We start from the raw sequence: 25,682 nt of genomic DNA on the forward strand, positions 1-25,682 counted from the left end.
GCACAGTGGTTAGCAGCCTCACAGCTCCAGCGACCCGGGTTCAATTCTGGGTACTGCCTGTGTGGAGTTTGCAAGTTCTCCCTCTGTCTGCGTGGGTTTCCTCCGGGTGCTCCGGTTTCCTCCTACATGCCAAAGACTTGCTGGTTGATAGGTAAATTGGCCATTATAAATTGCCCCTAGTGTAGGTAGGGAAATATAGGGGCAGGTGGGGATGTGGTAGGAATATGGAATTAGTGTAGGATTGTGGGTGGTTGATGGTCGGCACAGACTCGGTGGGCCGAAGGGCCTGTTTCAGTGCTGTATCTCTAAATAAATAAATATCAGCTAGATTTTGATAGTGGGACAGTCTGCCAGAATGCCAGGTTTCAGACTGATTCAACAGGGAGTTTTGTGGATTCCGATTTCTCCTCCTGACATTTTGCACCTTGCCCTTTTCTGTGGCTAGCTCCGATACTGTTTGCTCCTTTCCAAACGTCAAGAGCTTCGACTTCCGAAATAATGGAACGATTGTCCTCTGTGCAACTTTCTGCCGTCAGGAGGGGCCATCTTCCGCCCAGCTAAAATTCGCACGGCCTTTTAGAGCTCCCATTATATAAAAGTAACAGCACAGCCCGTTTGAGAAATACCTGTTCGGCTGGCTGACTGCAGTAACTTTGTGCGACACTCTTAACGCGCTGGGACAGATTACAATCTTGGCTAAAGAGCTTCACTTGTAACTTGTAAATCCATTTATCCCCAATAATGCGAGAAGTGTGTATTTAGGGGAATTATATTTATTGTGTCAATGACTGAGGTAGACAGCCGTGAAATTTTTATGAAAACAAACTCTGCAGGCATGAATGTTGGCTGAATGCGAGTAAAAGATGTGCAAGGTGAAAGTGCAGCCTCCGGTGTGATACCTATTTCAGAACACAAATTGGGAGCAGTGCAGTATTTTTCTCAGACTCTTTATTCGATTCTGGATACAGATATAGAGCGTATAATCTACTTTCCTGTAAAATAGTGAGATGAATTCCACCAGTATAAAAGTATATAAAACCCACATAGAGCAACCTACAAATACAATGCATCTCGTAACTGGCACATCGACATTGAACAATAACTGTAGTCAGTGAGATAGAAGAGGGATAGGTTGTTAACCAGCTCCACAGTACAGCTTACAGAACCCATTGTAAACCACTCCTTCAATGGAGTGTTAAACAAGACAGTAAAAATACCTTTCTTTTTTTAAAATAAAAGCTGTATGAAAAATATTTAGAAAATAGCTTTCAAAAACTCTGATCTAAGAAAAAATTAGACTGTGATAGAATATTTCGACGTCTGAAAAGATTATAAAATTGTATTTTAATTTTAGTTTTTAAAATGTTTGATGTGTCGAATGGATACCATTATAAGGGCGCCCGCCTTGTAATTACTGTAGGTGCGCACCTGGGATGCCAAGAGAAGGCAGACAGTTGAAGAGGGATCACCGAGTCAATGATGCCAACCTGGCCGGAGAGAGACAATGAGGCGGTGCAGGGAGGCTGTTAGAGCAGAGTACTACCTGACTGGAACCTTATTCAAATCCGCCCCCACCTCCCAATTCATTTTGAAAATCTTTCCCAGTTTTGAATGGGGGGAGGGGAGAAAGTGTGAAAATCCAAATATCGTCTAAGTTCCTCATCACATGGAATGGAAACTATTGTAGATTTAATCTTCTGAGTTGATAGAAATTGAGGACATGCCGAGAACCCACGTATAGAATAAAATAGAATATTACCCCGAACAAGCTTGATAAAATAATGTCACACTTAATTCCCAGTAAGCCACCTCACTTGATGGTGATACACAGCCTCCACCTGCACAGTATGACTAACAAAGCGTCTTTTTTTTTAGTGTGCGACCCGGCTAAGAACCGCAACATAATTCCTGCAGTGGATCATCCCAAAGTAATTCAGTATTGCACCGCTTTACCTAACGCAGAAAAGTACGGGCAGGAAACTCGTTTTATCAAAGAAGCTTCTTCCCTAACAGTGCATAGCCCTTTAACAGATATCTATCGTCAATTTGCCCTAACCAAAAATAAAAAATAAAAAGCTGATTTTTTTGGACTTTAGTGGACATATAAAATTTGTCTGAAAAACTAAGAGGCGACATAAATGTAGCGAAATATTAGCCCGCGGCCAAGATTATACTGTAGCGCCGAATACAACACGCATACCGGCTGACTGGTGTTGATCCCTCTCGGTTGTAATTGTAGGGGTTACAAGCAACAGAGCTTTTAGATATTATAGATTTTATAATAGTCTCAGTTTTGAAAGTTTTAGCTTTGTGGTGCATGTGAACAGAAACCTCGAAATAAAGGACCGTTCTACGATATCGTGGTTTCACTAGGATTGCCCACATTGCAGATTGAGTCCTTTTAAAAGACCGCAGAGAACATCCGTTAGTCAGATTTTGAAAAGTAATACAATTCTCTTCTGAATAGATGGACCATGTGGAGGACGAAATTAACTGGTGATAGACTGGAGGTCTGTAACACAACTTATGTATTTGGATAAAAGGATAGCTCCCTATCTGAACCTCCAGTTATTCTTTATCATTAAGACTCTGGACCTAACTACTCTTCGTAAGAGGGCCCCGTCCCTGACAACCTTCCTCCCGCTGTTGGTTGCAGAGATTGGAAATAAGAGTTTCTACCAACCGAAAGTGAGGTTTACATGAGGCCCTAATGGAGAGTGTAAGACTTACTGCTAACAATCTTATTCACTATGATTTATCCATTTTCATAAATTCTATAATAAATCTTATGGAATGCTATTGAGGTTCTTTTTTTTAAAAAGACGTTTAAATCATTAACCTAGAAAAGGGGAGAATCTTTTTAAAGGAGTGAACTCAATGCAATGTCGATCGAAAAGTTGTGATCTTTGGTTTATGGAACGTAATACAAACGATAATCAACTCAGGCAAAAGGCCTCTCCAACTCTTCCTGCAGACGGTCAATGAGGTACTCCCCAAAGCTGACTTGCCCTTCGTCTGTACAACCCAGCCGGTTGGCATTGCTGATCAAGTCGCCAGCCACTTTGATTTGCTGCATTTTGGGGACGAGTAGACGTTTCCTGGTGAAGCTGGTGGTATGAGGGTCCGTGCAGCTTTTGCCCAGCGCACAGAGTTCTTCCAAGAAGGTTGCCACAGTTTTCCACTGGCTGAGTGTCAGTTCCAGCGCCTGGCGAAAGTTCCGAACCGACTCGGTTCTGGGTTTCTGCAAGGGAACCAGTACCAAAAAGGTCACGTGACGAAGATTTTTTTTTTGGGGGGGTGGGAGGTTCTACTGCTAGTCCGCCTTAATTTCGACATAAAAATCATGAAAGCTTTGGAATTCCTCGGGTTTTCCGCGCCGACCGTCAAGAGAATCCCATGGAAATGCACCAAGGAGACGTTTACATTACAACAATCTTCCACTCCAGTGCAGTACTGAGGGAGTGCTGCACTATCAGAGGTTCTAGGATGAGAGGTTAAATCGAGGCCCTCTCAGTTGGACGTAAAATATCCCTTGACGCGATTGAAAGTGTTTCCGGTGTCTTGGACAATATTTATCTCTCAATTAACATCACAAAACAGATTAGTTTAGTGTTTAGTTTAGAGATACAGCACTGAAACAGGCCCTTCGGCCCACGGAGTCTGTGCCGACCATCAACCACCCATTTATACTAATCCTACACTAATCCCATATTCCTACCACATCCCCACCTGTCCCTATATTTCCCTACCACCCACCTATACTAGGGGCAATTTATAATGGCCAATTTACTTACCAACCTGAAGGTCTTTTGGCTTGTGGGAGGAAACTGGAGCACCCGGAGAAAACCCACGCAGACATTATCATTATCATGATCATTACCAAATTGCAGTTTGTGGAATTTGCTGTGCACAAATTGGCTGCCCAGTTTCCTACATTACAATAGTGACTACACTTCAAAAGTACTTTTTTGACTGTAAAGCACTTTGGGAGGTCTGGTAGTTGTGAAAGACGCTATATAACTGCAAGTCTTTTTTCTTTTGGATGTCTCTGTCTGTGCATCTGTACCTTCTGGTAAATATTTGGGAGCTGATGTTTCAACACTGTGTGACAACAGTGATTATACTTCGAAAGTACTTCATTTCTGTGAAGGGCTTTGGGGCGTCACCCGGTCATGGAAGGCGCTTATAAATGGCAAACAGTTCTGTGGGTTTACCTACAATACACAGACTGCAACAGTTCAAGCAGGTGGCTCACCACCAACTTCTCATGGAAATTAGGGATTGGCAATATAGACTAACCTAGCCAGTGATGCCCACATCCCATGAATGAATAAAATGTTCCTTCTTTACTGCATCCCATCTAACAGTGGACTAAATCTCATGGATATTAATATAGCCCAAGTGCTTAATGTGCCAATGTTCCCGCCTCTCATTCAAAAGCAAACTCTCCGGCACTTCTGGTAACAAATACCATATGTTACAGGTCATCTGAAATCCCTGATGAGTTTAAGGCTTTGTAATTACTCTCATTAATCTGTTACTTTAATAATAGACACTTTGCAAAGTAATTTTTGTCTTGTTTTGTTTATCCTGGTTACAGGTCTATTCTCAGACCAACAACTTTCCATTTCCCGTTAATCATGGCCATGATCTTGTTTAAATTGTCAACTTCATGTTGCCGATTTTAAGGCGTCAGTTGTACTGGGGTTGAATTGGTCCAGGCAATTTCCCTGCACTCTTGTTCATACTTATGGACTGAATGCATAAGGCCTGTCGCTTAGACATTAAAATCGCTGCTGGACTGGACCTTAATTTGATTAAGATGGAGTGGCTATGGCTACATGTGGAACAGCGAGAATTATTGGCATTTAACACTGAATGTCGATGGCACAGTGTCGCCCCATAAATTTGAAGTAACATCTATCATTAGCAAGTTGGTGTTGAGCTGTCACGGCACGTGGGAGTCAAACTTCATCGTCTGGGTAGGGGCAAGGAGTAAATAAATAGACTATGTGAGCTTGCCTCACAGTTTGACATCTTCTGAATCTTTTGGTTTGTAACTCAGTATTAGTGAACAACTCGCGTTAAATAACCACCATAGCTTCCCTTTAACGTGCATTGCAAACTGAAGTTTCCGTGTGTTTATCGCATTCATTGTTGTTTCTACAGGTTTTCTTTAAATTCTTCTACCCAGGTCCATAGAAGCAAGGATTCTCTCAGTATGTACTCTAATCGAATGAGGCCACAGTTTCAGACGAGTGTCAGAACCATCCTGCCTTATTTGTGTCATTTAATGCTGTATTTGACTTAATGGCCAGCAATCAGATCTGGTAAAGGAACACTTCCTCCCACAAGTTCACTGAGATGATAACGCATGGGTAAACAAAAATAATTCGTTAATTTCTCTACTCAACGAAATGCAATTTGCCTTAATCAATTTATATCAAAAATCGTATTTGTTGCCGATTTAGAACAAGTGACGAGAGACCGCAATCTGGCGTCAGCTAACGGGTTTTTTGAATGGTCTAAGATTTGTTGCATTGGCTTTTGGCGTACACTATTCCAGGGCCATTAAAAATTCTCCCAGATAACACTGAACCAGATGATACGGTGCTAATGGTATGTATGAGAATTTAAAAAAAAGTAACATTACATGTTGGCCAAATGATTAATCGATTTCAGATCTAAACGCTTTTGGACAAATGTACTCTTCTCTACAGGATCTGCGGTGGTACAGTCAGATAACCCCATTTGCTGCTGGCTCGATTGTGCGGTGGTCGAACACTTGCCAATACCTTAATGTCCTTGGCGCAATAGTGACCCCCTCGCTCCTTTTGGTAGTCGAGTAAAATTTCGGCGTTCTTCTCCTCTTCTTCAGCTACTTTCCGGAAATAGCCAGAAACTCTGGGCAAAGCAACGTCATCTTGTTCGAAAATCTCCGCCTGACAAAAAAGGGGAAACACCAAGTTTCGTGAGTGATGGTCAACAAACATGCCGACTGATCACCAGCTAGAGGCCAATTCTGGACCCCTGGAGTGAGGAAACGCTTGGCGCCGTTATTACACCAGCAGCATTTTATGTCAAATTGATAGAGCGTTGAAAAAAAACAATTTGGGGATCAAGCAGTTTCTAATAAAAAAAGCTTAGCTCCGAAAGCAGAAGTGCAGCATTTTAAAGGGCTCACCCGTTCTTTAGGTTAACCCCTTGGAGGTTATGAATATGGAATCCATAATATGAGAGAAAAACACCAACGGGGTTTAGTAGTGAGGGAACAAACAAAGAACAAAGAAAATTACAGCACAGGAACAGGCCCTTCGGCCCTCCAAGACTGCGCCAATCCAGATCCTCTATCTAAACATGTCGCCTATTTTCTAAGGGTCTGTATCTCTTTGCTTCCTGCCCATTCATGTATCTGTCTAGATACATCTTAAAAGACGCTATCGTGCCCGCGTCTACCACCTCCGCTGGCAATGTGTTCCAGGCACCCACCACCCTCTGCGTAAAGAACTTTCCACGCATATCCCCCCTAAACTTTTCCCCTCTCACTTTGAACTCGTGACCCCAAGTAATTGTATCCCCCACTCTGGGAAAAAGCTTCTTGATATCCACCCTGTCTATACCTCTCATGATTTTGTACACCTCAATCAGGTCCCTCCTCAACCTCCGTCTTTCTAATGAAAATAATCCTAATCTACTCAACCTCTCTTCATAGCTAGCACCCTCCATACCAGGCAACATCCTGGTGAACCTCCTCTGCATCCTCTCCAAAGCATCTACATCCTTTTGGTCTGGATGGTCTTGTCCCCTCGTGCCTCCTCCCCACGGCCAGAGGAAGAGATCAGCACTGGTCCAGAGTGGCTTGATGGATTTTTCAATTACTAGGATGGTTACTAGTTCACTGCCTCTGTATTAGATCTGAGAGTCCAATACTAATCGTTGCTATTTTTACTCCCACAAATGGCATGATTAACTCCACACTGAAAGACAATGGTGCGGATCATTACAGTGCATTTTAGCTGTCTGTTCAGTTCGGGCGGATCTAAACCTGTGCTTACGCGTATGTAAGGTATTTTGTTCTACAGGGCATTCCAATTTTATTATATTGCCCGATAATTAACTTGGATTTGTGTCGAGCACTTTGGGAAAGAGATGACACTGTTAAAGTTTATTTTTTGTTCAAGATTGAAGATGCAGCATTTAGTAATTGTGTGATTGTTCCCAGAGTGAAAGCTTGTGAGTCTTTTGGAGAATTCAAGCGACGATCTAAACTGCAGCCGTGGCTAAAGTTGAATTCCTTTTTGTGAATGAAGCACTGATGTGCATGCAGGCAGTTGTGCAGAAATGAATAGTAAAAAATTAAAAAAAAAATTGCACTGTCTGTCTGGAGTAGGCAGTACAGGACATGGGGAAGTAGTCCTTAGTGTGTAGCCAATCTCTTCCAAGCCCTAAAGAATAGGAACAAAAAATGAGGGATCAGCAGCCTAGAAATAGGTTGCACCTTACCTATCCGATTATAGCCAGAGCATTTCCTCTAATAGCAGTTACCTCGAGTGCCCCAATAATCTATTCCTGGTCCCTTCATTAACTTCTAAATGCTGCTCTTTCCTAACACCACCCACAAATATGGGGTCAGCTTCCACGCGTAGCAGATGGCATCAAACTCTACCTGCTTTGAACCCTCCACTGCTGCTGTACTGTCAAACTTGTCTCAAATCCAGTCTTGTATGAGGTACAACTTCTTCCAGTTAAACATCGGGAAGATTGAAGCCAGCATCTTCGGCCCCAGCCACAAACTCCATACCCTTGCCGACAATTCGATGTCCTTCCCCACTGTATCAGGCTAAATAAGATTGTCCTGCAACTTTGATGTTAAGTTTGACCTTGAGTTGAGCTTCTGACTCCATATGCCCTGCTTCACAAAGACTGCCTACAGTAACAGTTTGCCTCAGTCATCTATCACTGAAACTTTCAACTGTGTCTTTGTCACCTCCAGATACAGCTTTTACAAAGCTTTCCTGGCCAATTTCCCATAATCCACCCTCCATAAACTTTAGAATATTTAAAACTTTGCACCAATCCCACTTTCCCATCACCCCTGTCCTTGCTGACTTACAATGGTTCCTGGTCACCCATTGGCTCAAATGTACATTGTTTTTAACTCCTGACACAGCCTAGGCCCTCCCGATCTTTTTAATCTCCTCTAGTTTTACAATCCCTTCCCCAATCTGAACACCATGCCTTCAATCTTTCCTTTCTCTCTTACCCACAAAAATAGATGGATAGAGAAGGGAAAAGAAAGGTAACTTTTAGTGGGGGGAGGGGGGAAGGTTACGATAAACCTGTTGCATTCTCTTGAAAATCAAGTTCTTGATGGATGAAGGCCGGAGATGATTGTAGATTTCTCTCTTAATTGAAGGTTCCATTGAAGATGGTGGGTTACTTCTAGCTTTCACTACTGCATAATGTAGATGTAGGATTCTGTAGCAGGGCTGGTGTGCTTTCACAATCTATATCAATGATTTGGATATGGGGACCAAATGTAGTATTTCTAAGTTCGTGGATGACACAAAACTAGGTGGGAACGTGTGTTGTGAGGAAGATGCAAAACAGCTTCAAGGGGATTTGGACAGACACAGTGAGTGGGCAAGAACGTGGCAGATGGAATATAATGCAGAAAACTGTGAGGTTATCCACTTTGGTAGGAGGTATAGATGTGCAGAGTATTTCTTAAATGGTAAGAGACTAGAAAATGTAGATGTACAAAGGGACCTGGGTGTCCTTGTCAATAAGTCACTGAAAGCTAAGATGCAGGTGCAGCAAGCAATTAGGAAGGCTAATGGCATGTTAGCCTTTATCGCAAGAGGATTTGAGTACAGGAGTAGTGAAGTCTTGCTTCAATTGTATCGAACCTTGGTTAGACTGCACTTGGAGCACTGTATGCAGTTTTGGTCCCCTTACCTTAGGAAAGATATTATTGCCATAGAGGGACTGCAACGAAAGTTCACCAGACTTGTTCCCGGGATGGCGGGACTGTCCTATGAAGAGAGATTAGGGAAACTGGGCCTGTATTCTCTAGAGTTTCGAAGAATGAGAGGTGATCTCATTGAAACCTAAAAAATACTTAAAGGGATAGACAGGGTAGATGCAGGTAAACTGTTTCCCCTGGTTGGGGAGTCTAGAACCAGGGGACATAATTTCAAAATAAGGGGGAAGCCACTTAGGACAAAGATGAGGAGAAATTTCTTTACTCAGAAGGTTGTGAATCTTTGGAATTCTCTACCCCAGAGGGCTGTGAAAGCTCAGTCATTGAGTATGTTTAAAGCAGAGATTGATAGATTTCTAAATACAAATGACATAAGGGGATATCAGGATAGCGTGGGAAAAAGGCACTGAAGTGGATGATTAGCCATGATCATATTGAATGGCAGGGCAGGCTCAATGGGTTGAATGGCCTACTCCTGCTCCTATGTTCCCATGTTATGGCTTGGCCAGAACACAGGCTGTTAAGATGTTACTTTTCTCTCTCTCTCTCTCTCTCTCTCTCTCACTGTCTTTTTTTAAGGCAAAGCTGTTATCTCTCACCTCCTGTTCGAAGACACTTTGGTGTCTTCCCCATGATGATTGAACAATGGCCCAGGATGTGGCTACTTAACACCTTCTTTGTTTCAATGGAAGATAATCAATTCACTGTTTTAAGATAGGTGTAGGATGGGTTCAATTGACACCTCCTAGTTTTGAAGATTTGTCGTTTGTCTTTGTCAGACAGTTTGAACACACAAAATATCAATCCCTTTTTCTTCAGTGGCCACTTTGGACCGTTGTACATTTTTTAAAATAAAGGTTCATTTTTTAAAGACAAAATTCTTTTTACATAACTCTTCAGAGTCCATGATTATTGTATCATCTCATTTCTGGTGCGCATGACAATGTGTTAACAACATCACAACAGGGTCTATTACCAAATTAAAAGTTCTATGCACTAATCCACAGAGAATAAGAAAGAAAACAAGCAAATTAGAAGTGCAAATTCAGCTAGAGGGTGTATGACATAACAGCCATCACAGAGACCTGGCTACAAGCTGGGCATGACTGGGAGATAAATATTCCAAGTTATAAATCTTTAGAAAGGGGAGGGAAATTGGAAAAGGAGTAGCGCTATTGATGAGGGACACTACCGCAGCAGTACCAACAGGGTATATCAGTAAGTGTGAGCAGTCAGTAGAAACACTATGGGTACATTGAGGAACAGTAAAGGGTGCAAGACTTTGGTGGGAGTTGTTTATAGACCTCCAAATAACAGTGATAAAGTAGCAGGATAGACTGGGGAAAGCAGAACAGCTCGAGTTCCAAAGGCAGCAAATTTCTTGAGTGAATTCAGGACAGTTTTTTGGAACATTATGTTCGTGAACTAACAAGAGAACTGGCTGTGTTTGACTTAATAATGAGTAATGAGCCTGAATTAGTCAATAATAGAACAGTAAAGAGAACACCTAGCTAACAGTGACCATAATACTACAGAGTTAAATATTAGGTTTGAGAGAGTGAAGAGTGAGTCATGAACCAAGGTTTTAAATTTAGGTAAGGCTGGCTTTGGAGGGATGAGGGAGAAATTGACCATAATAGACTGGGCAGATCGACTAACTGATTATAGGTTATAGGTTCTGATGAAACTCTGCTTCTCTCTCCACAGACGCTGTCAGACCTGCTGAACATTTCTTGTTTTTATTTCAGATTTCCAGCATCTGCAGTATTTTGCTTTTATTATAACTGATAATAGATGATCAGTAGAAGATGTTCAAAAAAACTATTTGGTAGAATACATGACCTGTACATTCCCCTAAATTTCAAGAGCTCTATTTCTGTAGTTAAACAACCTTGTTCAACAAGGGGTGACAGACAACAACAACAACAACTTGCATTTATATAGTGCCTTTAACATAATAAAACATCACAAGGAACTTCACATGAGCCTTATAAAACACGAACTGACACCAAGCCACAGAGATATTAGGGCAGATGACCAAAAGCTTGGGTCAAAGAGGTAGGTTTTAGGGAGCGTCTGAAAGGAGGAAAGAGAGGTAGAGAGGTGGAGATGTTTTGGGAAGGAATTCTAGAGGTTAGGGCCTATGCATGAAAGAATGGCTGCTCATGGTGGAGTGATTAAAATTGGCAATGTGCAAGAGATCAGAAGTGAATGAGTGTAGATATCTCGGAGGGTTGTGGGGCCGGAGGAAATTACAGAGGTAGGGAGGGGTGAAGCCATGCAGGGATTTGAAAACAAAGATGACATTTTTAAAATCAAGGCATTGTTTAACTGAGAGCCAAAGTAGGTCAGTGAGCACAGAAGTAATGAGTGAACGGGACTTAGTGCAAGTTAGGGTAGGGCAGCAGAAGTTTGGATGACCTTAAGTTTATGGAGGGTAGAAGATGAGAGGCCAGCCAGAAGTGCAGTGGAATAGTCAAGCCTAGAGGTAACAAAGGCATGAAAGAGGGTTACAGCAGCAGATGAACTGAAACTGGAGAAAAGTCGTGCTATGTTACGGAGGTGGAAATAGGAGGTGTTAGTGATGGTGCGCATATGCAATTGGAAACACATTTTGGGATCAAATACGTCACCAAGATTGCAAACAGGCTGGTTCAGGCTAAGATCATTGCCGGGAAAGGGATGGAGTCAATGGCTGGGAACGGAGTGTGTAGCGGGAGCCAAGGACAATTATTTTATGGTGCCCAATATTTAATTGGAGGACATTTCTGCTGATCCAGTACTGAATGTCAGACAAGCAGTCAGACAATTTAGAGATAGTGGAAGGGTCAAGGGAGGTGATGGTAAGGGAGAGCTGGGAGTCATCAGCACATATTTGGAACCTGATTCTGTGTTTTTGAATAATATCTCCTAGGGGCTGCATGAGAAATAGAGATGAGAAATAGGAGTGGGTCAAGGATCGGTCCTTTGGAGACATCAGAGGTTATGGTATGGGCGTGGGAAGAGAAGCCATTGCAGGTGATCCTCTGGTTTTGACTGGATAGTTAAGAATGGAACCAGGTGAATACAGTCACACCCAACTGAATGACGGTGGAGAGATGTTGACATCTGCATGTCAAAGGCTGCAGGGAGGGTGAGAAGAATGAGGAGGGATAGCTTATCACGGACACAGTCATATTGGATGTAATTTGTAACTTTGATAACAGCCATTTTTACTGTGTCAGGGACAAAAACCTGATTTGCAAGATCTAAACATGGACCTCTGGGAAAGATGGGAGCAGATTTGGGAGGTGACAATATGTTCAAGGACTTTGGAGAGGAAAGGAAGGTTGGATATGGGATGGTAGAATGCAATGACGGAGGGTCAGGGTGTGGTTTTTTGAGGAGAGGGGTGATGGTAGCAGATTTGAAAGCGACGGGGACACTAGCTGAGGACAGAGGACTGTAACAACATCAGCTAACACAGGAGCCAGGAAGGGAAGTTGGGTGGTCATCAGTTTACTGGGAATAGGGTCGAGAAAGCAGGATTTGGGGCTCATGGACAAGATGAGCTCTGAGAGGGCATAACAGGAGATAGGGAGAAAGATGCCAATTCAGGGTTAGGGCAGGGGAAGCCTTAGAGAAAGTTTGGCCCGGTGAGCTAGGGGAAGGGAGGGAAGTGGCAGAAGCAACTGATTGGATGGTGTAATCTTAGTGACAAAGAACTCCATGAGTTCCTCGCATGTTGTTGGAGGTGAGCAGACAGGGACTTAAGAAGACTGTTCGCAGTAGAGAAAAGAAGCTTGACACCATCCAGGACAAAGTAGCCTGCTTGTTTGGTAAACATTCACTCCTTTTCTCCACTACTGGTGTGGCTGACGTATGTACCAGCTATAAGATACACTGCAGCAACTTGCCAAGGCTTCTTTGATTGCACCTTCTAAACCTGCAACCTCTACTGCCTAGAAGTACAAGGGCAGCAGGCACATGGGACACCACCACCTGCAAGTTCCCCTCCAAGTCACCCACAATCCTGACTTGGAACTATATTTCTACTTCTTCATTATCGCTGTGTCAAAATCCTTGAACTCCCTACCTAACAATACCTACACCACAAGGACTGCAGCAGTTCAAGAAGACATCTCACCACTACCTTCTCAAGGGCAATTAGGGATGGGCAATAAATGTTTGCCTTGCCAGCGATGCCCACATCCCATGAATGAAATAAAAAAGTGCCTAGGGAAGGCAAAGAACAGCAGAGATGCTGTGGACGGGGAAAGATATAAAGAACAACAAAAGAATACAATGAAAACTGTGAGTGAAATATGACAAACAGCTTATGAGGGATATCAAGAACAACACTAAAGGCTTTTACAAATATAGTAAGAGAAAGAAGGTGGCTAAAAATAATGTGGCTCCTTAATAATAGAAACAGGTGATATTGTAGTTGGAAATTAGGAACTGGCACTTTATCAATGGCTACTTTGTATTGGTTGCCACAATAGAGGATGAGGATAAAATACAAGAGATATTACGAAAATAAAAATAAATCAAATGGAGGAACTAATCAGATTCAATATAAGTAAAAACTTGGCGATGGAGAAACTATTGTTATTAAAGACAGACAAATCTCCGGATCCTGATGGTTTCCACCCCTGTGTTTAAAAGAACTAAGTGAAGAAATTATTGATGTGTTAGTCATGAACTTCCAAAACATTGCTGATTTTGGTATTATTGCCATGGTGTGGAAAATTGCCAATGTCACTCTATTGTTTAAAAAAGGTAAGCAAGATAAACTAGGATATTTTAGTCCTATTAATCTAATATCCATTCTGGGGAAGTTACTAGAATCTGTTATTAGGGACAGAGAGATTGAGCATTTGGACAAATATGAGCTGAACCAGCATGCATTTGTAAAGGATAAGTCATATCTAATAAACCTAATTACATTTTTTGAGGAGATAACCAACATGGTAGATAAAGGAATGCCTATGTGGACTTTTATTTATTTATATGGATGTGCAGAAGTCATTCTACAAAGTTCCACATATTAGACTGTTAACAAAAATGAGAGTGCACGGAATTGAGGAAACCTTTTGGCTTGGATAGGAAATTGCTTAGGAGACAGACAGTAGGGATAATAGGTATGTACTCAAATTGGCAGGATGTAACTAGTAATGTTCTCCAGGGATCTTTACTGAGACCACTGCTTTTTATTATATTTGTAAATGTCTTGGCTGCAGGAATAGAGAGACGTATATCACTAACGTGTCATCACTAACTAATGACACTAACTGAGGTTGCACAGTAAATAGTGTAGACAGGAGCAGAGAGATGCAATGCGACATGGATAGATTAAGTAAGTGAGCAAAACTGTGGCAGATGGAGTTCAATGTGGTAAAGTGTGAGATCATCCACTTTGAATCTAAGAAAGATAGATCACAGTATTTTCTAAATGGCAAGAAACTAGGAACTGTGGATGAGCAGAAATATTTAGGGGTCCAAGTACAGAAATCACTAAAAGCCAGTGGTCAGGTAATAATTAAATAATAAAAATAATTAACAAGGCTAATGGAATGTTAGACTTTATCTAGAGAGGGCTGGATACAAAGGGATGGAAGTTGTGTTATAGTTGTACAAGGTTTTGGTTAGACCCTGTTAGATCTAAAGTACTGTATTCAGTTTTGGGCACCACACCCCAGGAAAGATGTATTGATATAGATCTTGGAGAGAGTGCACCTGAGATTCACCAGAATGATACCAACTTTAAAAAGTTAAGTTATGAGGGCAGGTTACATAGTCTAGGCTATTTTCCCTTGAATATGGAAGATTAAGGGGTGAACTAACTTAAGTGTTTAAAAATAATTGAAAGTTTTTATAAGGTAGATAGAGAGGAACTATTTCTCTTGTGGCAAAGTCCAGAGTGCAAAGCCTTAACATTAGAGCTCGGCCATTCAGGGGTAAAGCAAGAAAGCACTTCTTCACACAAAGTGCAGTGGAAGTCTGGAAGTCCCTCTGCCAGAAAGCTGTAGAGGCTAGGTCAATTGAGAATTTAGAAACTGAGATTGATAGGTTTGTGTTAGGAAATTGTATTAAGGGTTAGGGAACCAAGAGGATAGGTGGATTTAAGATACAGACCACCTATGATCTAACTGTATGGTGGAACAGGCTCAAGGGGATGAATAGTCTACACCTGTTCCTCTGTTCCTTCTTATATATTCCAATTATCAAATGGACATTTATGTTCTGGACATCTTGAGTGTTGTTGCACTGTACCCATCCAAGGAATGGTGTGCGTTCCTCAAAACTGCCTTGTAGATGGTGCAGAATCATTAAGGGGTCAGGAAGTGAGCCATTCATTGCAGAGTACCCAGCCTTTGCTCCAGTAAAGCTTCTGGTCAGTGGTGACCTCCAAACATGTTCCTGATGGGGGACTCCAGGATGTTGATGCCATTGACTGTCAAGGGAGCTGTTTGGATTTTTTTCTTGTTGGAAATGCTCACGAACTGGCACTTAGTTATGTGGTGCAAATGTTATCTGCCTAAGCATGAACAAAGAACAAACAAAGAACAAAGAACAGTACAGCACAGGAACAGGCCATTTGGCCCTCCAAGCCTGCGCGGATCTTGATGCCTGCCTAAACTAACACCTTCTGCACTTCCGGGGCCCATATCCCTCTATTCCCTTCCTATTCATATATTTATCAAGATGTCTCTTAAACGTCGCTATCGTATCTGCTTCCACCACCTCCCCTGGCAGCAAGTTCCAGGCACTCACCATCCTCTGTGTAAAAAAACTTGCCTCGCACATCCCCTCTAAACTTTGCCCCTCGCACCTTAAACCTATGTCCCCTAGTAACTGACTCTTCCACCCTGAGAAAAAGCTTCTGACTATCCACTCTGTCCATGCCGCTCATAACTTTGTAAACCTCAATCATGTCGCCCCTCCACCTCCGTCGTTCCAGTGAAAACAATCCGAGTTTTTCCAACCTCTCCTCATAGCTAATGCCCTCCAGACCAGGCAACATCCTGGTAAACCTCCTCTGTACCCTCTCCAAATTCTCCACGTCCTTCTGGTAGTGTGGCAACCAGAATTGCACACAATATTCTAAGTGTGGCCTAACTAAGGTTCTGTACAGCTGCAACATGACTTGCCAATTTTTATACTCTATGCCCCAACCGATGAAGGCAAGCATGCCGTATGCCTTCTTGACTACCTTATCCACCTGCGTTGCCACTTTCAGTGAACTGTACGCCCAGATCCCTCTGCCTGTCAATACTCCTAAGGGTTCTGCCATTTACTGTATACCTCCCACCTGCATTAGACCTTCCAAAATGCATTACCTCACATTTGTCCGGATTAAACTCCATCTGCCATTTCTCCGCCCAAGTCTCCAACCAATGGGCGGCACAGTGGCGCAGTGGTTAGCACCGCAGCCTCACAGCTCCAGGGACCCGGATTCAATTCCGGGTACTGCCTGTGTGGAGTTTGCAAGTTCTCCCTGTGTCCTCCCACAAGCCAAAAGACTTGCAGGTTGATAGGTAAATTGGCCATTATAAATTGTCACTGGTATAGGTAGGTGGTAGGGGAATATAGGGACAGGTGGGGATGTTTGGTAGGAATATGGGATTAGTGTAGGATTAGTATAAATGGGTGGTTGATGTTCGGCACAGACTCGGTGGGCCGAAGGGCCTGTTTCAGTGCTGTATCTCTAATCTAATCTAATCAATCTATATCCTGCTGTATCCTCGGACAATCCTCATCATTATCCGCAACTCCACCAACCTTTGTGTCGTCCGCAAACTTACCAATCAGACCAGCTACATTTTCCTCCAAACCATTTATATATACGACAAACAGCAAAGGTCCCAGCACTGATCCCTGCAGAACACCACTAGTCACATCCCTCCATTCAGAAAAACACCCATCCACTGTTACCCTTTGTCTTCTGTGACTGAGCTAGTTCTGTATCCATCTTGCCAGCTCACCTCTGATCCTGTGTGACTTCACCTTTTGCACCAGTCTGCCATGCGGGACCTTGTCAAAGGCTTTACTAAAGTCCATATAGACAACATCCACCGCCCTTCCCTCATCAATCATCTTCGTCACTTCCTCAAAAAACTCAATCAAATTAGTAAGACACAACCTCCCCTTCACAAAACCATGCTGTCTCTCGCTAATAAGTTTGTTTGTTTCCAAATGGGAGTAAATCCTGTCCCGAAGAATCCTCTCTAATAGTTTCCCTACCACTGACGTAAAGCTCACCGGCCTATAATTTCCTGGATTATCCTTCCCACCCTTCTTAAACAAAGGAACAACATTAGCTATTCTCCAGGCCTCTAGGACCTCACCTGCAGCCAATGAGGATGCAAAGATTTCTGTCAAGGCCCCAGTAATTTCTTCCTTTGCCTCCCTCATAATTCTAAGGTAGATTCCATCAGGCCCTGGGGACTTATCTACCTTAATGCTTTGCAAGACACTCAACACCTCCTCCTTTTTGATAATGAGATGACTGAGACTATCTGCACTCCCTTCCCTAGGCTCATCATCCACCAAGTCATTCTTCTTGGTGAATACTGATGCAAAGTACTCATTTAGCACCTCACCCATTTCCTCTGGCTCCACGCATAGATTCCCATCTCTGTCCTTGAGTGGGCACTTTCCCTGGTTACCCTCTTGCTCTTTATATATGTATAAAAAGCCTTGGGATTTTCCTTAATCCTGTTTGCCAATGACTTTTCATGACCCCTTTTAGCCCTCCTAACTCCTTGCTTAAGTTCCTTTCTACTGTCTTTATATTCCTCAAGGGATTCGTCTGTTCCTAGCCTTCCAGCCCTTACAAATGCTTCCTTTTTCTTTTGACTAGGCTCACAATATCCCGTGTTATCCAAGCTTCACGAAACTTGCCAAACTTGTCTTTCTTCCTCACAGGAACAAGCTGGTCCTGGATTCTAATCAGCTGACGTTTGAAAGACTCCCACATGTCAGATGTTGATTTACCCTCAAACAGCCGCCCCCAATCTAAATTCATCAGTTCCTGCCTAATATTGTTATAAATAGCCTTCCCCCAATTTAGCACCTTCACCCGAGAACTACTCTTAAAACTTATGGAATTATGGTCACTGCCCCCGAAATTCTCCCCCACTGAAACTTCGGCCACCTGGCCGGGCTCATTCCCCAATACCAGGTCCAGAATGGCCCCATCCCTAGTTGGACTATCTACATACTGTTTCAAGAAGCCCTCCTGGATGCTCCTCACAAATTCTGCCCCATCCAAGCCCCTAGCACTAAGTGAGTCCCAGTCAATACAGGGGAAGTTAAAATCACCCACCACCACAACCCTGTTACCTTTACTTCTTTCCAAAATCTGTCTACATATCTGCTCCTCTACCTCCCGCTGGCTGTTGGGAGGCCTGTAGTAAACCCCCAACATCGTGACTGCACCCTTCCTGTTCCTGAGCTCCACCCATATTGCCTCGCTGCATGACCCCTCCGTGGTGTCCTCCCGCAGTACAGCTGTGATATTCTCCTTAACCAGTAATGCAACTCCTCCACCCATTTTACATCCCCCTCTATCCCGCCTGAAGCTTCTAAAGCCTGGAACATTTAGCTGCCAATCCTGCCCTTCCCTCAACCAAGTCTCTGTAATAGCAACAACATCATATTTCCAAGTACTAATCCAAGCTCTAAGTTCATCTGCCTTACCTGTTATACTTCTCGCATTGAAACAAATGCACTTCAGACCACCAGTCCCGCTGTGCTCAGCAACATCTCCCGGCCTGCTCTTCCTCTTAGTCCTACTGGCCTTATTTACTATGTCCTCCTCATTTACTTCACTAGCTGTCCTACAGCTCTGGTTCCCACCCCCCTGCCACACTAGTTTAAACCCTCCCGAGTGACGCTAGCAAACCTTGCAGCCAGGATATTAGTGCCCTTCCAGTTTAGATGCAACCAGTCTTTCTTGTATAGGTCCCATCTGTCCCTGAAGAGATCCCAATGGTCCAGATATCTGAAACCCTCCCTTCTACACCAGCTGCTCAGCCACGTGTTTAGCTGCACTATCTTCCTATTTCTAGCTTCAATGGCACGTGGCACAGGGAGTAATCCAGAGATTACAACCCTAGAGGTCCTGTTTTTTAAACTTACTACCTAACTCCCTAAACTCCCCCTGCAGGACCTCATCACTCTTCCTGCCTACGTCATTGGTACCGATGTGTACCACAACTTCTGGCTGTTCACCCCCCACCTTCAGAATGCCCTCTGTCCGTTCAGAGACATCCTTGACCCTGGCACCAGGGAGGCAACATACCTTCCTGGAGTCTCTTTCACATCCACAGAAGCGCCTATCTGTGCCCCTGACTATATAGTGCTAGATTTCTACAATAAATATTAAATGCTGTCTAAATACAGTAATCTCCACCCTCTGCTTTAGTTACTCTACTTATTAGTTAATTAGTGTTTTAATCAATTTTTATCAGTTTTATTTTCAAATTCGGTACAGATTCCCTACCAGCCAATCATGGATATTGTTCAGGTCCAGTTATAGGCTAATGTGGGCTACTTCAGTAATGGAGGTATGAATGCATCAGAACACTGTGAAATCATCAGTGAACAGCCCGTCTCATAATCAAATGACGGAAATGTCACTGTTGAAGTAGCTGAAGGTGATTGGGCTCAAGACACTTCCTTGAGGAATTCCTGTAGCAATATCCTGGGGCTACAATAATGGATTTTCAACAATAACCATTTTCTTGTTTAACTATGACACAAGCCACTGAATGCATATTGATCTTAATTTTCCCTTGGTGCTATATTCAATTGAGTGCTACCTTGATGTTGAGGACAGCTACTCTCACTTCTCTTCCGGGATTCAGCTCTTCTGTTCGCATCTGAATCAAGACTATAATGAGATTTGGTTCTCTAGTAGAAAGTGAACCGACCATCAGTGAGCAAGTTCTCAGAAATACCTCAAAATGTTTCATGCACAATAATATTTTGAAATATGGTAACAGTTATTATGTAGGCAAATGCAACAGCAATTTTGCACAAGGTCTCACAAATGGTAATGAAATAAATGACCAAGTAATCAATTTCTGGTAGAGTTGATTGAGGGAAGAATGTTGTCCAGGAGAAATCTGTTCTCTTTGAATTGTACCCTGAGATCTTTTATACTGACCTGAACCACCAGAACAGTAAAACAAGGCCTTGATTTAACATCTCATCGAAAGAATGACACTTCTAACAATATTAACAGCACAAATTGCACTTTGAAATGTGGAAACTATCCCAAGGTACTTTTCGGAGAATAAAAATGAAACAATAAACACAGGGTCATGGAGATATAAGAGGTTATTGAAAGCTTGGTCTTTTAACGGTAGCAAGAAGTGGAGAGCCGAGAGGGTTTAGGGAGGGCACTCCGGATAGCAGGGCTGAAATGGCTGTAGAATGTGCCACCAATGGTGGCACAAAGGAAAGAGAGATAATAAAAATGACAAAGTCAAAGAATAGATGGGAGCAGGAGGGAGCATAAGGCTGGAGGGGATAGCAGAGATCAAGTGGGGTGATGCTGTAGAGGGATTTGAAGAAATGAATGGGGATTTTAATGTCTATACATTAGGGCACAGGAGCCAATGTATGCAAGCAAGGCTGGGGTGAAAACTGGGCCACAATGTAAAATGGGATATGGGTCTTCTCCAACCCCTCTAGCCTTCCTGATCATCCCACATCAGCTCCAACCTCACAACACTGTAACTTCTTTCCCATCTCCATCCCAATCCTGTCCCTATCCTACCGTCCACCATTCCTGCTGAATTCCTCATCCCTGTTTTTTGCTACTTTCTTTCTTTTCTAATAACTTCCTCAACGGACCTCAGAACATCTACTGTCCATAAACTCCAACTCATCCAAAACACTACTGCCCGTAATCTATCCCAGATGAAGTTCTTCTCATCAACTGCCCCTGTCCTTGCTGAGCCTCACTGGCTACCATTCCTGAGTGCATTAACTTCAAAATCCTCACCAATGCCTACACATCCCTCTGTATCCTTGCTCTTCCCTTCAGTCCTACCTCCCTGTTTGTTTCCTCTGCTCTTTGACTCTGGTCTAATCTGTTTCCCCCACCCTCCACTGTATATCAGTGGAAAATCTTCAATTATCACCATGCTCTCTCCTTCAACTCGTCACCTTGGGACATCTCTTGTCTCTCCTAAAACCACCTCTCAATTTCCCTCCTACTCCTGCTTAGGACTGACTCCTAATTGTGAAGAAATGGAGGTTCTGTGATGTTAAAAGGTGCTACATTAATATTGCAACAGTGGGAATCTGTCAATCATGGTAACAATACAGCTTGTCAGGTCTCCTGTAAAAAATCAGCAATATGAAGTATTACTTTTTCGTTCACAATTGACCTAATAGTATTGAGATGACATAGTGACATAAAAACCAAAAATCTTCACAAAATACTTGAAGGACTTATAGTTCTTGATATCTAATTTTTGTCCTAAGTTTTTCTTCCAATTCTGAAGGTCCTAATGCTTGCTATGGTGCAGTTCGATGGACTCAGCAGCCTTCCAGTACCTCACCCAATTGGCTGTTCTTTTGTTGTTGAGACAATGACTGTCCACATACTATTTGTCTTGCACAATTTCACTTTCATTTGCGATCCAGAGATACAACAGAATTTTCTAAATAGAGCACCAGGATAAGGGTCAGAAGGTGATAAATACCTCTTCTCTCATGAGTGCTACGGCCTTTTGTAATGCTGCAAGTGATGCCCTTGTTCAGATCAGCAAATTCAGCACAGAACAACAACAACTTGTATTTATATTGCACCTTTAATGTAATACAACGTCCCAAGGTGCTTCATAAAGTCATTATAAAACAAAATAGGATACCGAGCCACAAAAGGAGCTATTAGGGCAGATAAGCAAAAGCTTGGTCAAAGCAGTAGGCTTTAAGACAAGGACAAAAGCAAAAATCACGCCTGTAAGTCTTCTGCTATGTATGGTTTAGTACTAAACTTTCCATTGCTTTACCAACTAGAAAATAAGAGGAGCATCTTGAAATGAATACTATTTGATACAAGATGGCTGCATAAATCAGGAATCGTGCATCAGTAATTAGTTGCAAAACACTGGCACTATGTAGTGCAAATCCCAAGGTCTGCCTGGGCATTTTATAAACTCTAGATAAGCTATTTAATTTTCTGAGAGAAGTGATGCTCCCATCCACTCTGTAACATTAAAAATGAGCAAACTTTCTCATTACTGAGCAATATGATGCACACTAAGGCAGTGTAACTTAGGTCTGCCAACTAACTATTGCAATGTCCATTTACCAGCCTCTGAAAAGTATCTGTAGTATAACATCAGTTTTTGAATCAGCTATGGACTTTTCCCACAGTTAATAACTATGCACTGTCTGGGGAAAATCATTAACACAGAAAATGTAACATTTACTTTAGGACTCAGGGAAGGCGCATTATGTTTGCCAATTCCTTAGATCAGCTCCTCCCATATGCACGATTGCTGTGGTGCAGTATATTTTCAAAATCAAATACTGGCCAATCCTGTACTGCTAATCTGGAACACTCCAGTAGACACATAATTGCATTGCTCCTTTTTCAAACCACCTCCATTTATTTTCAAGTCAGTGCACTTCTACCGCCCAAAAAGTCTGTCTTTGCTTTACAGTGCATACAACTCATCAATGACTAAAGTTGGGGTCAAAACATATAGTGAACTCCTGTGCCTCTCGTGTTGTATTACAAACCAATTCTTAATAAAACTGAATAGGACATAATGAATGAAATATGTTGATGACACTACGTCGCACTGAGCCTTGGGTATGTTTATACTGTAGCTAAATCTGAGACTGATCACTACAGTATAAATTGGAGGCAAACAGTACCTTGATCATGTTGGTTGACTACACCCTGACTCTTATCTGAATTGTTTTGAGATTACAGGTAGGGGAGTGCCCACTTTCTAAAATACTGCATAGACTTATAGTTTCCAGGAAGCCTTAAAGAACCCTCTTGGGCATTTTGTAAATCCTGATATCTGCACTGAAGTTATACCGCGGGCATTGCCAAACTATTCTCATACCGGTGGTGCAGTGCAGCCTCACAACTCAAATGACCCAGGTTCGGTTCTAGGTACTGCCTGTGTGGAGTTTGCAAGTTCTCCTGTGACCGTGTGGGTTTCTGCTGGGTGCTCTGGTTTCTTTCCACAGCCAAAAACTTGCGGGTTGATAGGTAAATTGACCATTGTAAATTGCCCCTAATGTAGGTAGGTGGTAGGGAATACGGGATTAATGTAGGATTGATATAAATGGGTGGTTGTTGGTTGGCATAGACTCAGTGGGCTGAAGGGCCTCTTTCAGTGTTGTATCTCTCTATGACACCCTCCTCTGGAGTCAATAATATTAAAATTACACCCTTCTTAACCTACAAGCATAATAAATAAATCTATTTTGGGGAAGGGCCGTTTTACTGTTGACCCGAAAGGCATCCTCAATACTGTACGCAGCACACATTTTGTTCTTTGTTTATCCATTTTGGTTTGTAATGCTTTATTTATTTAACTCGCTGAATTAAAACTAAAGGTTCACATTTTTAAAATGGGTTTGCAACAAATGTGTTTTGCTATATTAGGTCGGAAATTTCACTCCTCTGACATTTCTCCCTATTATTGTCAGCTTAGTTTTAAATGAATATTCCCCGTCCGTCCCAGCACAAACTTCTTCACAGTCCAACGCCCTCTCCTTCAAACAGCACCTCCCCGACTCTCAAGATCATGCACTAACCAGGTCCTACTGTAGGGATCCACTGTCCACAATCTCATAGGGGTGACACCAGTTAATCTGACTAAAGCAGTATCTTAAATCAGTACTGAAGACCCACTCTGCAGAGAGCGAGCAGACAACTTTCCCACCACCCCTCGTATTTAGTGAGGGGAGCCGAGTTTGCAGCCCTCTGTCCCGGTGCTGCTTTGCTCCTTGCCCGCCTGTTTCCGAACTCTTTCCCCTTCCCTCCTGCCAGCCCTAACCCCAGCGCAGGCAGGCCGCCTTACCAGAGCCTGGAAGCGGTAGGAGACTTCATAGAAGAGGGTGATAAGCCCGCACACCGCCTCCTCCACACTTGGCGGGTAGTTCTGCTTCACCTGGCTCCCATTCACCGGCTGATGGAAGGAGCAGATGGGCAGGCAGGTTTTTTGCCGCTTCCCCTTCGGCTCTGCCATTTGCATCCAGAGAGAGAGACACAGAAGGAAATAATAACAGGAGAATTAAATGAAAAACGTGACGGCGGTGCTGATTACTGGCAGCCGTAGAACATCTACTTTCCTCTTCCAGTTCAAACCGAGTTTTCATCCGGATGATGAGACCGCAAGGGTCAGAAGGCTTAAAGCTGAAAGTGATCACAAGCCTGGCGTGAAATAGATTGCGACTGACAGGCAGTTTTTCAGGGAGGGAGGGGATAGCAACTTTAAAGTTGATCACACATTTCCCACCATTTGGCGAAGTTGCTTAATCTGCATTGAGTCAATATAACACGTCAGTAGCTGGTTCATTGAACACATCCACAGAGATTACTCAGGACAGCCCTGATCAAACCGATAGAAAGTTGACTTGACAGATAGAACAACGCACATATACAACACCCTTCTGACAACTTTTGCTTAGCAGTTGAAAAACAAAATGTACCCTTCCGTGATTTCTTGATTTAAAACTACTCTGTCACACCGCTTGTCACAATCAGTAGATTATTGCAGTAAAACGCTAATGGAAGGTTGTCAGTTGATGGGCAAAATTCCAGCAACTGTTGGTTTTAATCCGAATTGCAAGACTTGTGTTGTATTTTTTTCAAACCAACTTCCTTCCATTTCCCCTTCCCTTCTCGTTTGGGCTTCTTCATATGATCCTTCGTGTAGGTGTTGGCTGGCTATTTGACACTGAAGGGGGCATGTCAGGTGAACTCAGTATGTCCTCACCTGATGTTGCAAATTGCAGCCTACTGTGGATACCTTCTTAAGCTCAGTGGTGCCAGTGACTCATGTAAGGAGTGGAAGTGTTTTTTCTTTTACAGGGATTGAGTCATGCCGTCCTATGCCTACTTGTACAATAGGACAACCCAGAGTTGTACCAATAACAATATAAACCAGGTATTTAGAGAGATACAACACTGAAACAGGCCCTTCGACCCACCCATTTATACTCTTCTTCTTCTTCTTTGGCCTCCTTGTCTCGAGAGACAATGAGTAAGTGCCTGGAGGTGGTCAGTGGTTTGTGCAGCAGCGCCTGGAGTGGCTATAAAGACCAATTCTAGTGTGACAGACTCTTCCACAGGTGCTGCAGATAAAATTGGTTGTCGGGGCTGTTACACAGTTGGCTCTCTCCTTGCGCTTCTGTCTTTTTTCCTGCCAACTGCTAAGTCTCTTTGACTCACCACTCTTTAGCCCCGCCTTTATGGTTGCCCGCCAGCTCTGACGTTCGCTGGCAACTGACTCCCACGACTTGTGATCAATGTCACAGGACTTCATGTTGTGTTTGCAGACGTCTTTAAAGCGGGGCCATGGACGGCCGGTGGGTCTGATACCAGTGACGAGCTCGCAGTACAATGTGTCCTTGGGGATCCTGCCATCTTCCATGCGGCTCACATGGCCAAGCCATCTCAGGCGCCGCTGGCTTAGTAGGGTGTATATGCTGGGGACGTTGGCTGCCT

General features: G+C 43.0%; 1 protein-coding gene across 1 annotated transcript; it reads right to left on the reverse strand.

Annotated features, from left to right (window-relative positions):
- Window positions 1–1,555: 1,555 nt before the first annotated feature.
- zgc:172145 (Ferritin light chain, oocyte isoform-like) lies at window positions 1,556–24,468 on the reverse strand. The gene is made up of 3 exons (XM_068046866.1): window positions 24,034–24,468; window positions 5,796–5,942; window positions 1,556–3,241 (listed from the first exon to the last, which is right to left on the reverse strand). Exons 1-3 carry the CDS (start codon window positions 24,205–24,207, stop codon window positions 2,942–2,944), a joined length of 621 nt encoding a protein of 206 aa, XP_067902967.1. The 5' UTR covers window positions 24,208–24,468; the 3' UTR covers window positions 1,556–2,941.
- Window positions 24,469–25,682: the final 1,214 nt, after the last annotated feature.

Source organism: Heterodontus francisci, chromosome 14 (genome assembly GCF_036365525.1).
Source record: "Heterodontus francisci isolate sHetFra1 chromosome 14, sHetFra1.hap1, whole genome shotgun sequence".
Taxonomy (NCBI): Eukaryota; Metazoa; Chordata; class Chondrichthyes; order Heterodontiformes; family Heterodontidae; genus Heterodontus; species Heterodontus francisci.

Coding starts and splice junctions, on each gene's coding strand:
- zgc:172145 (XM_068046866.1), bottom strand. CDS start 24,207: ATGCAAATGGCAGAGCCGAAGGGGAAGCGGCAAAAAACCTGCCTGCCC. Junction 5,943..24,033: donor CCTACCGCTTCCAGGCTCTG/GTAAGGCGGCCT, acceptor CTTTTTTGTCAG/GCGGAGATTTTCGAACAAGA. Junction 3,242..5,795: donor ATTGCGCCAAGGACATTAAG/GTATTGGCAAGT, acceptor GTTCCCTTGCAG/AAACCCAGAACCGAGTCGGT.